Below are 14,143 nucleotides of genomic sequence, written 5' to 3' on the forward strand. Positions count from 1 at the left end.
CTTTGCAATGCAACACAGCACGGACCTTTCGTTCACAAATCGGTTAGTTCTGGAAAAAGATTACAGGACACTTCATATCGCACTATATTAACATTTAATTATTTCCTATAATGTTAACAGGTTCAACGAAGGCAAAGCTTCTCACTCGAGTGCTGAATTAAAATGTTAGCTATTAAGTTATTTACTTCTATCATCTGTTTTTTCTCTCAGAGATTGCAGGGACTTTTTGGATACTAGTTTAGAAAATTTATACCTCAGTAGCCAGCAATGTTTTTTTTAAAGCAGAAAGTTTTAGCCCATTCTCAGGCTGGGCTCCTCATAGTTAATCTGAGTCCCAGTAGAACACTGGGCACAAGTAGTAAGCCAGACGTTCAGAATTTCTTCATGCATCTGCTGAGGTACACTCTTCTGGAGTGCTTCTTCACCCCTTCACAGTTTATATTCAGAGAATCTTTCTGCTTGCTTAAGGAAAGGTAGAGGACATGGTTCTGGCTTTGCATCTGCTGTGACTTGAGATATTTATGTGGTTATAACCAGTTTTAATTCTCACGTTTTCTCGCAGACCAAATTCTTTTGTGATCATCACAGCAAATCGAGTGTTTCACTGCAACAGTGACACCCCTGAGGAGATGCATCACTGGATCTCCCTGCTGCAGAAACCAAAAGGCGAATCTAAGGTTGATGGCCAGGAATTCCTTGTAAGAGGTAAAAGAAATGCATGCAATTAAATTTATGAAACCCATCTTCTGTTTATGATCTGAAGGTAAGGTCTGATTATAGCTAATCCAATCTAGCATTTAGCTGCTCCTCAAAACCAATAATCCTCTGCCCCCTGCCACATTCTTGCCAGCTACTTACCCACTCCTTTCTTCTGCTGGCACTAGCTCTCGTCTGGCTCCATGTCAGGTGGCTTCAGGAAGCTAAAATTGGAAAAAAATGAAGCACTTTATTTCCCCAGCCTATTTCAACATGTTGTCCAACAAATGTCAGCATGGGATAGGAGGGAGTATGGCTGTCCTTTGCAAGCAGCTGGCCTTATATTGGCTATAACAGGACACTGCATCTTTTGTTTTCAGAAAGCTCTGTTCTTTCTGACACCTGTCATGCAGAGAAGGAAGGACAGAGATCTTTGTTAGGTAGCTGCTGTCCTCAGTGAAGCAAACTAACTTGATTCTGGTAGACAGAGCAAGGTGAGAATAATTTTCTAAAGCTGAGCAAAAGATTTAAATTATGTCTAGTTAGAGCTCAGCTGGAGATGAAGGAACTAAGGCGTAAGTACTGATCACACACGTATTACAAAATATTCTAATTGTCTCCAAAGGTCTCTTAAATTTCCTCAATACTTTCAGCTCGTCATGTGGTCTTTAATGTATGAAGACACTGCTGGCACTATCTATGGAAATCAAGTGCAGAGCAAATTGCCTTATTTCTTCTGGAAAGTATCTGCGAGGAACTGAAGGGAAGGTCTGAGGTCATGGCAAGACAAGAGGACAGAAAGAAGAGGGAAGAAGGAAAGGACTCACCAAAAAGTGACATTAACTTTCCATCCTAGTCTGAAATTTTGTAAGGAGACTGAATGATTAAAATCAGATATCAGACAATAGTTGGAACACCTTAAGTTCAAAATTATTAATTCGAAGGCAACAGATCCTTTAATCTCAAATTGTTCGTTAGCTAAAAGGAAAAAAAATGTCCAAATACTGCTCTGCAAAGTCAACATATGCTCTGCACTTCACAGTAAGAGATTTGTGTGACAGTAATGTGGCCACAAAGTCATGTATTCAGGACAGTCTATCTCTTTCTCTATATGCAATCTCTGGGCTCAGTACCATATTCTTTGAACTTTTTGCCTAGTGGGTGGACATTGTTTTTACAGCTTTCAATAGAGACTGTCAGCTACAGGAGATATGAACATTCTTCTTCTATTGTATTGATTTTTCTTCTAAAAACCCAACAGGACTGATGATTCAACTGAGAGGATCTAATGCTTTAGCATTAAATTTTTGATTATTCCCTCTCTTGCCTCTCCCTACCTCCCCACAAGATTTATAGGGGAAAACAGCTGTGCTAATCCTATGATTTTACTGCATATTAAAATTTAAGCAGAGGTTTCATAGCTGAGAATCCTCTTGAGAACTAAAATCAGCTGTGGAAATCATCACTGTGCATCTGCCACTAACGGCTAATCTAGGTCTCACATTGGCAGTGAGATCTCTAAGCAGCTGTGGCAGAGAGCACCTTGAAGCCTTCTAAATATGGACATTTCACTAAGAATATATTTCATTCTGTACCACAGAGTCACACAGTTAGTGCCAAGTAAAAATGTGAAATGCTTTTAAACTGGAATACTGAATTAACTTGTATCCAGGAGTTTTTCCTCCTGGAAAGAGGAACTGAAGTTCTAAGGAACTGAGAAGTTCTTTAGATCAGTTATGTCAGAATTTAATAAATACTGGAAAAATAGAATTATCTTACAGGGCTGAAAGTTACTTTGTTTCTAAAAACAGTGAGCAAGATAACCTGGCTAATCCAAACTGAAAAGCGAGCTTCTGATCTTACACTAAGAGAACAGAGAATACAGGACAGCATCAGGTGGAGTACAGAAACATAATTCAGTATCAGCAAGGATAGCTCTATGAAAAAAAGTGTGGTTTCATGTTTTTTTTTTGAATGAGGTTGTACGATTCAATTGATTAGCAACTATTTATATGAAATACTTGGTTTTCGATAACATGTCTGACGTAGAACTGCTTAACATTTCACTTGAAACCCACACTGTAACAGTCTAATACACAGGTACTAAATAATTTGGAAATAACTGACAATTTCATAGATACAAATACAAACAGGGTTTTAGCTGGAAATTGACAACTGAGTGTATTGCTTTTGGTGCCCAAGGAATTGCTTCTAGCTACAGAAAGAGAAACCAAAGATTCAGCCTTTTCAATAGATTGACATTAGAAAAGTTGCAATTTTCTAGCCTCTTGAAAATGGCAGTAACTGATCACTTTGAGCTCTATATATGCCTGGTCTTTTGATTATATGAAGCTTGAGCATTTACTCAGGGTAGAGTTGCCTATGCCTGTAAGCACTGTTCTGTAAGGGAACTAAAATGAGAAGTTAAGTATTTTTCCTGGTAATGGCAGGAAAAGATGCTTGTAATGCTGAAAAAGCACTTTACATGATGGTGTTTATTACTGAACCTTATTTAGAGAAAGAGTCCTGACAGTGATGGCAAACTGAGCCTCACATCACTGGTGAAAATAAATATGGCTGAAGGACAGAACAGTTGCACAGAAAATCTTGGACTAAACTGTAATTGGTTCATATAGTGTCTGTGGAGGATACTGCTACAGCCAGAGCTGGTAGGGCCTGCATACATGTTCTGGTCTCAAAACTAGAGAGCTGCCAGGAAAAGGACAGAATTGCTGTTGTGGTGAAAGACAACTATTGACATGTTTGTGTTCCTCTGCTAGGCTGGCTTCATAAAGAGGTCCAGAGCAGCAACAAGATGTCCTCTCTGAAGATGAAGAAACGCTGGTTTGTACTGACAAACACTGCCCTCGATTACTACAAGTCATCTGAGCGTACCGCTGCCAAGCTTGGCACACTTGTGCTCAATAGCTTGTGCTCAGTAGTGCAGCCCGATGAGAGAGTCTTTAAAGACACAGGTAAGAGGAAGAAAGCAGTACTGAGCAGACTTTGGCAGTTGCATGGAGAGGTGAGGGTGCAGGAATATAATGGTGCATCATGCTGAGAGGCAATCGTAACATTATCTGGGGCTCTCTGGCTGCAAATACCTCTCCCCACATGAAACACATGAGACGTGCAAAGGGCTGAAGAACGGTGTGCAAATGATGGTAGTTCCCTCATACTTGACAGAGACACTCACTGTTATAGTCCTCTGCTGTTTTTTCACCGAGTAATTTAACTATTTACATAATTGCTTGCCAAATAAGAAAAGGGGTCTAAGTACTAAAGTTCAAATGTAAAAACTTATTAACACTGAAATTATCAGTACATCTCCATAAATTACTCTCTTCTTAGGATGACCTACATTTGTCTCTGGGCTTAATGCTATTCTCTTAAATAAAAGCAATGACATACACTGTAAGTCTTTTTTGTAGTCTCACTCAGCTTGTTAGAACCAAAAGGTGACACAGGCCTACGTTTGTTCTCTGTGCACCATAACACTGTTTTGGGAAGGCAGGATCTGGTATGATTCTCCATTGCATGCTTTATGAGTTTAGGTAGAATTGGGGTTAAGGGGCTGGAGGTGAAGAACTGGAGTTCCCTTGACAAAGAAGCTGAAGATTAAAACAAAACTAGAACTGTTCTAGAACTAGAACTTATATTTTTAGAAGGGGTAGAAACAAACTGCTTGCAATAGGATACTGTGGTGCATTTAGAACAGTAAAGACAGGAACTGTCTTCCGCCCACTTCCAGTAATTCTTTCACATTTGTGACCTCAACAGAGATGTAGAGCTGCCCATAGCAGAGTAAATTGTCATCACTCTGATCTACTCTCTCAGTTTGTCAAACGTTTTTTAAAAGTTATGGATCTGACAATCCAACTGGATCTGTCTTTGTGCAGACTGGTCAGTTTTTGAGTGATTAATAGCACAGTGTAGCTAAAACTGAGACTGTGAAAGTGAACTGCCTGACTGGCAGAGAAGATTCATGTCACCCTGTGAATTACTTGGTACTTGGAAAGCTGTGGTTATGCCAAAACCTTCCTGCTGATAAATGCATTTTGGGAATGAAGGGACATTACTGACTACAATAGTCCCTTTTAACCAGCCATACCATATGTTATTATCAAAGCAGCAATGGGTTTCCTCAGCCACCTGTTACAGTCAGAAAGAGAAGATAAAGCAGAAGTAGGTTTTACCTTCCTGCTTCTTTGTGTCTCCGCAGGCTATTGGAATATCATTGTCCATGGGCGAAAGCATTCATACAGACTGTACACAAAGCTGCTGAATGAAGCTATGCGCTGGGCCTCTGCCATTCAAGGTGTCATTGACAGCAAAGTTCCCATAGAAACACCTACTCAGCAACTCATTCGTGACATCAGGGTAGGTGTCATCAAGCTAACTCCACAGTCAGTTGGGAGCAGTCAGATCACCACTGGCCTTATTCAGTCATTATGGAGAATGTGACAAGAAATGGGGTTGCTATCTTAGGGGAAAAATGGAGAAGAAACCTAAACGATTGGGCAACTGAATAGTCAAATTTTACACTTCAGCATGTAAACTGATCTGCAGGAGTCCAAGCCACACCTACTGTGGAGTTACCTACTGCATGTAAGATTATCTCTACTCAGCCCTGGTGAAGCCTCATCTTGAGTACTGTGTCCAGTTCTGGGCTCCCCAGTACAAGAGAGACATGGAGCTACTGCAGAGAGTCCAGCATAGGGCTATGAAGACGATCAGAGGGCAGGAGCACCTGCCCTATGAGGAATGGCTGCGAGAGCTGGGCCTCTTCAGCCTGGGGAAGAGAAGACTGAGGGGAGATCTTATCAATGTGTACAAGTACCTGAAGGGAGGGTGTCAAGGGGACGGGGACAAACTCTTTTCAGTTGTCCCATGTGACAGGACAAGAAGCAGTGGGCAGAAATCGAACCGCAGGAAGTTCCGCCTGAACGTGAGGGGGAATTTCTTCCCTGCGAGAGTGACACAGCACTGGCACAGGTTGCCCAGAGAGGTTGTGGAGTCTCCTTCTCTGGAGATCTTCAAGGCCCGCCTGGATGCAACCCTGTCTAACATGCTCTAGGTGCCCCTGCTGAGCAGGGAGGTTGGACTAGATGATCTCCAGAGGTCCCTTCCAACCTTACTGATTCTATGATGATACCATCAAGCAGATGCAAATCCCCGCTTCATCCTTTCCTCTTCCCAAGCATCCTTCTGGCACAAATATAAAGATTTCTATTCCTGTCAGCTATGCGACTTTTCTGTACGCTAAAGTCCTCTTCAAGAATGTGAAGGTAAATGTGGTTAAATAGTAAGGGGCAGCAAAAATATGTCCTCCCAAAAAGTGAAAGCTATGCTAAATGAGTAAAATTGGAAAGGGCTTGTTTCCAGAAACTCTAGCAAATTAAATACAGAATCATAAGAGAGGACAGACCAAAACTGTAAGACTACTAATGAAAGCTTATCTAAGACACAAAAACTTGCCAGAGAATTGATAGGATCATCAACTGAGGTGAAAAAGGTATGAGAAAGGTAAGACCATATCTGAAAAGTTGAGTAATTCTCTGCGTCAGTGATGACTACAGAGGCGTTCAGGGAAACTGCAGTATCAGAGCCTGTCTCTCAAGGGGTAGCATTGAAAAACTTGCTAACTGAGATATCAGTCAGAGAGGCTGTGGAACATATCAATAAAATGGAGTGTAACAAATAACCAGGATCAAATGGCATTAATCCTACAGCTCTAAAGGAACTCAGATGTAAAATTACTGAATTACTGACTGTAGTATGTAAACCACTGCTTAGGTTGGTCCTAATATCAAAGAAATGGAAAGTAGCAAATATGACAGTAAGCTTTAAAAAAAAAAAAAGACTTGTGGGGGACCTGGTAAAATACCAACAAGTCATTCTTTGCATATCTCCCAGTGTTCTCTGGGGGAGTTGGCAGTCATGTGGATGATGATGACCCTTGAATTTCAGAAAGCTTTGACGTGTCTTTAGCAAAGACACTCAAGAAGTTAAGCTGTTACTGGACAGGAGGAAGGTCTTCTCATGGGTGAAAAAACAGTTAAAGATTAGGATCCAGAGGTTCACATGAATGGCTTGTTTTCACGTTGGAGAAGGTTCACCGATTTGATTTGCAAGTGTTTGTGTGCTGGTAGCTATGCCATTCAACATGTTCGTAAGTGGTCTTGAAAACTGAATAGGAGCTGACAGAGTTTGCTAGTAAAAGTAAATTACTTAAAATAGTCAAAACTAAAGCTGGCTGTGAGGAGTTGCTGTCAATCTTTTGACGTGTTACTGAGGTAAAATGGCAGATGAATTTCAGGGCTGATAAATGCAAAGTAATGTGAATGAGGTAAAACATACATACTGTGATAGGCTCTTAACTAGACAGAACTAGATAGCCATTCAGGAATAAAAAGTTGGGAGTGATTGTGGAGAACCTTGGAAAACATTGGCTCAGGGTTCAAGGACAAATAGAGCATTAGGAGTTGTTAGGATGTCATTTCGCTAATATGTACTACAACCAAACATATGTACTACAACCAAAATTCAGGGAGGAGATGCTCATTATAAGATACTAAACATGATGGATCTGCTCCATGTCCATGAAGCATTTATTGTTGGAAGTTCAAAGGGTATACCAAGGAGGAATAGTGCCATATTCGCCTGTTACATGACTGTATTAAGCATCAGCTACAGGCCACAGTTGGAGGCAAGATCCTGGGCTTGGTGACCTTTGGTATGATCCAGTACAGCTATTCTTGCATTTAATTTTCAGAAATAATTTGTGAATTACGCTTTAATCATCTAGTCACTCTATGGACCTGCTGAAATTTAGATAAAGGTGATTGAGCTTGAACCTAAATGTATAAAGGCATCTGTGAAAGATTATCCCCATTTGATGGTAATTCTTATTTTCAGGAAAACAGCATGAACTTTGAAGTAGTGGAAGAGACATACAGGAGAAACCCTATTCTGCGGTACACCCAACACCCTCTGCACTCCCCATTGCTCCCTCTACCCTACGGAGATGTTAGCGTCAACTGTAAGTATTCTGCCTGTGTGACGAGTCTGCTAAACCTGTCTCCTCTTTTGGAGGACCACTACAGAGCTTGAGCATTGCAAATGTGGTCCTTAAACTCTCTCTGTGCAAGTGGAGTCTACCTGGGGCAGTGCATGCCACAGGGGTCAGAGAGAGGAAACAGTTCTTTTTTTTCCCCAGCACATAGATTCTGTGTCCCCAGCTTTGTATTTTAGGGAAACTGAGCCTTAAAGTAGGTGGAGGAAGACGGCTTGTCCCAACAAGCTTATCTGGACAAAAGGCACTGCCAAATTTGTCATCGATCTGGGGAATGTGCAGCCTGTCATTCTTGAGTGGCACCTAGCTTGCAACTGGTTCCAGTGAAAATCCTACAACAAGATTACATCATACAACTGGCAATGCATTGTATTCATACAGAAGCTGCTAAAAAAAACAGACTAAATAAATCCTTTCTTCAAATATATCAGAAAGAGAGAGCTGGAATGTCTTGACAGGAGCACTGAGAAGAATAAAATCATAGCAGAAGACAGACAACTTTTTTGTATGTATAGTCAACACAGAGAGACCTTATGAGGAAAATTTTTATTAGGAAACCTTGTTAGAGGGATGTATCAGAGGATCTCTGCCAACAGAAATGTCAGTAGAAGATATTAGGGAGCAAGTCAATAGAATGAGTAATATAAGCTGTCAGGACCAACTGGTCACGCAGGCGAAGAAAATTAGGAGGATCTGAATACTAACCATAGCAAGCAATTTCTTACTTAAAATTGTTCTGATACCAGAGAAATGGCATAGAGAAAATTAATACTTTTTCTTACAAAAGGGCTTCAGGAAGGATTTGAAGAATTACGAATCAGTAAGTCTGACTTCCAGTAGGTAGAATCTGTAATGAAGAACATGGTAAGGTGAAGGGTTGAATAAGGGCTTTGCAGAGGAAAGTCCTGTGTCAAAAATTTATTAGGGCTCTTTGAAGGAATTGCCAAGGCTTACAGGTAAAGATGATCCTCCTGTTACAGTTCACTTAGATTTCCAAGAAGTTTTTTTAAATAAATGGATTTTCTGCAGATAATAAGGACTCTTTAATCAGTTATTTCCATCTCTGAATGAATAAAAAAATAAGGAATAAATGGAATTATGTAGCAGAGGGCCAGAATCAGTAGAGTTCGGCAGAGATCTCTGCTAGCACTGATGCTCTTTGACATATTCATAACTGAGGTAGAAAAGGAGGTGAGCAGTGATGTGACAAAATTTGCAGATGATTCCAGACTGTTTGGCATACTAAAAATGAAAGTTGCTGCTGAAGACATATAGAAGAATCTCTAACACTGACTGGGCCATTAAATATTTTGAAAAATTAATTTCAGTCTGGATATGCAAAGCAATGTATGTGGGAAAAACAGTCTGCCACTCAGTCAGTGATAGGCCTGAATGACCTAGTTCTGCTTAGGAAAGTGAGCACAAATTTGTATAGATAACTCTGTAAAAATGCCACCTCTTGTACTAAGCAGGGAAAGAAAACAGGTAGTGCAAGGTTTAAACACTTAGTAAAGGAACAGAGAAAATGGAAAATGTCTTTATGCCAGTATATTGATGTGTCATGCACCTGCATCTTGAATACTGGAAGCAGTTTGAACTTCTTCAACTTATGAATATACAGGAGAACTAAAAACATACACAAAAATGATCAAAAGCATGAAAAGACTTCAGTGCAAAAGGATACTAAATAAAGCAGGAGTCTTCAGTCTCAAAAAGAAGTTTTGGGGCTGGAGGATTATCATGGAAAAAGTGAATGGGGAGCAACTGTTCACTGTCTCCCATAATACAAGGATCAAATGAAGTGATGTTAAAAACATGAAAAAAAACTGTTCACAGAGAATGTACTTAAGCTGTGGAACTTACTGAATAGTGTAAAAAAACATAAATTCATGTTTAAAATGTAAATTAGAAAAATTCACAGACATAAAATCTATTATGGGCAATAAACATTAAGAGACCACCCATGACTCTTTAGAGTTTAGGATGCGGTTCAATGGAGGCCAAGAAAGTACATGGGGGAAGTAGCATTATATGCCTTTCCTTTGTGCCCAGTGTTGACTACAGTTGGAGAACAAGCACCTGGCTTGACCTTTGGTCATACGCAATATAGCTGTTCTTACATGATAGTAACACAGCCATGAAGAAAATTTTGATGGTCTGTAAATTAATACTGGTAATACATGTTAGAAGTCATGTCTTGAATTATCTTGTAGAATGTATTCAATAATGTAAGATTCCCAAAGTATCTTAAGAACACAAACAAAATGAGCAAGACTAGAAGAAACACAATGTGCGGAAATACAGAAGGAAAGAAAGTGCCTTTTGATCTACAGATGAGTGTCTTCTCTAAATAGCCTGGTTGAGTGGGTATCAGCTGAAAAAGGCAAGTGCCTTCCAGATATCCAACCCACTGTGGAATCACAAGCAGCATTTTCACTTGTTTTGTACAATCAATGCATAGTCACTGAAAAAGCAATGTCTGCATAGGGACGTACAACCCCAGAGATGTGCAAATGATAACGCATGCACGCATCAGTAGCCTGCAGCAGTATGGTGATATGTACTTACGAGCAATTCAAAAGCAGTCATTTAGGTGCCTGAAGAACTTGGCTAGTTTTGGTGTAGGCATTTTAGTTCTAAATTATAGATAAAAGCTGCGTCTGTGCTATAGAGATTTGCCAAAATTCTGTGTTGGCTTGGTGGTCAAAGCTAATACAGGCACAGCTGTGCCAAAAGGCAGCTTTTGGCAGCTCATCTGCAGACACAGGTAAATGGGTGTAAACTGTTAGTTTAAAGGCAATTATGGCTTTACATGTCTGAATGCAAATATCAGGGCCTGGCCTGCATCTGTTTGTAGCTGTAGCCCTGCTCTCTTTCGTCAGCTGAGAGCTTAAGCTAAGAGTTACTGGGACTGCCTTGCTCAGAGGGAAGGCATTATTATTTGGCTTCTTTAAGGAGGTGGTAGTTGTGGCTTGCAGTTGTGGAAATCAGAATTGCAGAAAGGCATTTCTTCTTGTCTCCCCTAAATGTGTGGCAAAGGCAGGCAACAGGAAAGTATGAAGACCAGTGCCTCACTCCTTCAAGAGGCCTATAATAGTTTCTATGATCTCCAGGACATGCATGTAGGATGCAACAGAACTGGAGTTGCTCTGCTTTGGTCTGCTGGGCAGAGGAAGCTGCTAATAATTTGTCATGTTCTGAGCATACTTTCAGAAAGTCATAGGTGGAATTTATTTGGAGGGTAGAGAGGGTGTAGTCAATATAAAGGAATGATGCCTGAAAGATCGGGCAAGAACTTTGTGTTCTCTGTAGTATGTTAAATTTTGCCCGTTAACTATTCATAAGAGATGAACAACAACTCTAGAATGGCTAAAAATAGATTGGTATTTGGGATTTGTTTGTTTGTTTTTTTCCTCTAACTGAACTAGACTTTAATTTCCTTTTTCCTAGTTTCCTTTAAAATCACTGCTCTGCTTTTTTGTACAGTATATCCAAAATGGATTTGCAGTGGTGACTAGATAGATGTTGGTAAATACCAATTAAAAGTGCATTTTCACATTTAAAGGGCGTGTGTTCATGAATTCTGAGTAGAAACTTAAGTTCAGGAGAGGAGATGAGGCAAATTCACAAGCCGTTGTCCTTCTGTCAGAGAATGTAGCACAGTCGCTAGTGCTATTGCAGCGTCAAAGGGAAATGGAGGAAATGCTCACCTCTTGTCACCTCTGTTTGTGATCATTCCTCAGTGCAACAAGAGAAGGGTTACAGCAGCTTGCAGGATGAAGCAGTGAAGCTCTTTAACTCCCTTCAGGAGATTGAGACAGTATCTGACCCCATACCCATTATCCAAGGCATTCTGCAGACCTGCCATGATTTAAAGCCCCTTCGCGATGAAGTTTATTGTCAGCTCATCAAACAAACTAATCACATGCCACATCCCAACAGTACTGGGAATCTGCACCACTGGCAGCTGATGTCATGTATGAGCTGCACTTTTCTGCCCAGTAGAGGGATCCTTCGCTACCTCAAGTTCCACCTTAGAAGGTAAAAGTCCTTTTCATTTGCAGCTTGTTTTCCTTTCTCTGTACTTATCTCCTATTGCCTGCTGTAATTATTTGTCATGCCTTCTTCCTGGGTGAAGAGATCTTGTTAAAGTGGATTTACAGCCTATCATCTACTGCTTACTAAAGTCCATATGAACATTCTTAATCTGCAGGGAAGGTGAGGATTGTAGTTCACGCTGATTGAAGTATGTGCTACCATGCAGCTACCACAAGCGAAGCATACATACTGTGGAGCATTAGATATATTGTAAATCCAATTTGCTATGTTTTAATTTGTTTAACTAAGCACACATTGCTTGAAATTTACATGCTATATTCTGCTTTAACCTCCAGTTTTCATTAACTAAATTGTTTATATTTCCTCCTCGATTTATGTTCAGCATCTAATGCAACTTGCCAAAACAGTTTGCATTGAGGCTGAGCCTTGCAGCTTCACCCCATGGATGAGTGGTGAGAAAGGCCAACAAGGTCTATTTGAATGCTTCTAAACTAGGAGAGAACGAGGTGAAAATCATGCAAATACTCCAAATAGCTGAACTTTCAGAATCCTAGGCCTGGTTCTAAAAGATGATGAATATTACTCTATGTTACCATTTTATGTTTTTATCACCGAAGTTGCATGTAATGTTATATTTAAAATTCCTGGCCTTGGAAAAAAGAGACCATGTAAAGGAACAACTTTCTACTTGCACAATTCTGAAAAATACTGTAAACGAGGCTCAAGTCCCAGCTAGTTAAAAAACAAACAACAGTAAATGGAAAAAAAATACATTTGAGTTCTTACTTTTTCATCTCAATTCTGTAAACTGGGATAGTGAATCCTGCTATCTTCTGCAGGGAGTAAACTCCTTAGAGTTTGATCTGCTTATTTCATATGCTATTGAGAAATGCCACCAATGTGACAAAATTTTGAGTGACTAGTAAAGGCAGGTTGTATGGTTTATATTTAGGAAACAAGTGGACTCATTCTTCCTGTGATTCTCCTTGATATCACTGCCTTCCCTGAATGGCTACAGTAGTCCAAGCTATATGGTAATCTGCTTGGTTTCTGGCTCACTGTGTAATGACTTCTTTGCTTCTCTTTACTATTAGGGTAAAAGACCTCTTTCCAAGCTCAGAAATAGACAGATATGCACAATTCATCAGTGATTCCCTGAAAAGAACGAAGACCAGGGAGTTTGTGCCCTCCCAGGAGGAAATACAGGCTCTCCTTACCCGTGAAGAAATGACCACAACAGTGTACTGTCATGGCGGTGGCTCCTGTAAAATCACCATCAATTCTCACACAAGCGCTGGGGAGGTAATATATTAGTAGCATTAACCAGATACCAGGACACCTGTGTCTAGATACCAGTCATGTTGAGGGGAGTTTTTTCCCATTCAGCTACATTTTTTCAGGATTTTTTTTTTCAGTTACTATTTTCTTTGCTATGTCTGGAAAGTCCATAGGGAAAGATCAGCTTATTATGCAGGTTCAGAACTATACAAGGCATAACCCTCAGTTGAGGGTTGTCACTTAAAAACTGTGTTGCAAAATCTAAACTTGGTTTATTATACTTCTGCGTTGTGCCCACTGGAATTTCACTAAAGCCGAAGACTTGCTAAACAAAGCATTCTCAGCAAGTTGAAATTCCACTTCATATTAAAATCCTTTTGGATGGGGTATGTTACCAATAACTTGATCAAAATAACTTGAGCCAATGGTCTCCTAGGGTGCATTAGGAAGAGTGTTGTCAGCAGGTCAAGGCAGGTGATCCTGCCCCTCTATTCAGCCCTGGTGAAGCCTCATCTTGAGTACTGTGTCCAGTTCTAGGCTCCCCAGTACAAGAGAGACATGGAGCTACTGCAGAGAGTCCAGCATAGGGCTATGAGGATGATCAGAGGGCTGGAGCACCTGCCCTATGAGGAACAGCTGCGAGAGCTGGGCCTCTTCAGCCTGGGGAAGAGAAGACTGAGGGGAGATCTTATCAATGTGTACAAGTACCTGAAGGGAGGGTGTCAAGGGGACGGGGACAAACTCTTTTCAGTTGTCCCATGTGACAGGACAAGAGGCAGTGGGCTGAAATCGAACCGCAGGAAGTTCCGCCTGAACGTGAGGGGGAATTTCTTCCCTGCGAGAGTGACACAGCACTGGCACAGGTTGCCCAGAGAGGTTGTGGAGTCTCCTTCTCTGGAGATCTTCAAGGCCCGCCTGGATGCAACCCTGTCTAACATGCTCTAGGTGCCCCTGCTGAGCAGGGAGGTTGGACTAGATGATCTCCAGAGGTCCCTTCCAACCTTACTGATTCTATGATTAGGAGGTCAGACTCAA

The 14,143-nt window shown here is 40.7% G+C and overlaps 1 protein-coding gene and 1 long non-coding RNA gene across 2 annotated transcripts in view; one reads left to right on the forward strand and one right to left on the reverse strand.

Annotated features, from left to right (window-relative positions):
• LOC134141966 (unconventional myosin-X-like) overlaps window positions 1-14,143 on the forward strand; it is a 93,281-nt gene that overhangs the window by 69,473 nt on the left and 9,665 nt on the right. Inside the window, 6 exon segments of the mRNA XM_062578607.1 lie at window positions 563-705; window positions 3,477-3,671; window positions 4,919-5,076; window positions 7,615-7,738; window positions 11,515-11,812; window positions 12,925-13,132. Coding sequence (XP_062434591.1) covers window positions 563-705; window positions 3,477-3,671; window positions 4,919-5,076; window positions 7,615-7,738; window positions 11,515-11,812; window positions 12,925-13,132 — 1,126 coding nt within the window.
• The window catches only part of LOC134141967 (uncharacterized), a 31,092-nt gene that overhangs the window by 4,482 nt on the left and 12,467 nt on the right, over window positions 1-14,143 (reverse strand). Inside the window, exon 2 of the long non-coding RNA XR_009958759.1 lies at window positions 859-920. This is a non-coding gene — a long non-coding RNA (uncharacterized LOC134141967). The remainder of the gene's footprint in view (window positions 1-858; window positions 921-14,143) is intronic.

This window comes from Rhea pennata, chromosome 6 (genome assembly GCF_028389875.1).
Source record: "Rhea pennata isolate bPtePen1 chromosome 6, bPtePen1.pri, whole genome shotgun sequence".
Classification (NCBI taxonomy): Eukaryota; Metazoa; Chordata; class Aves; order Rheiformes; family Rheidae; genus Rhea; species Rhea pennata.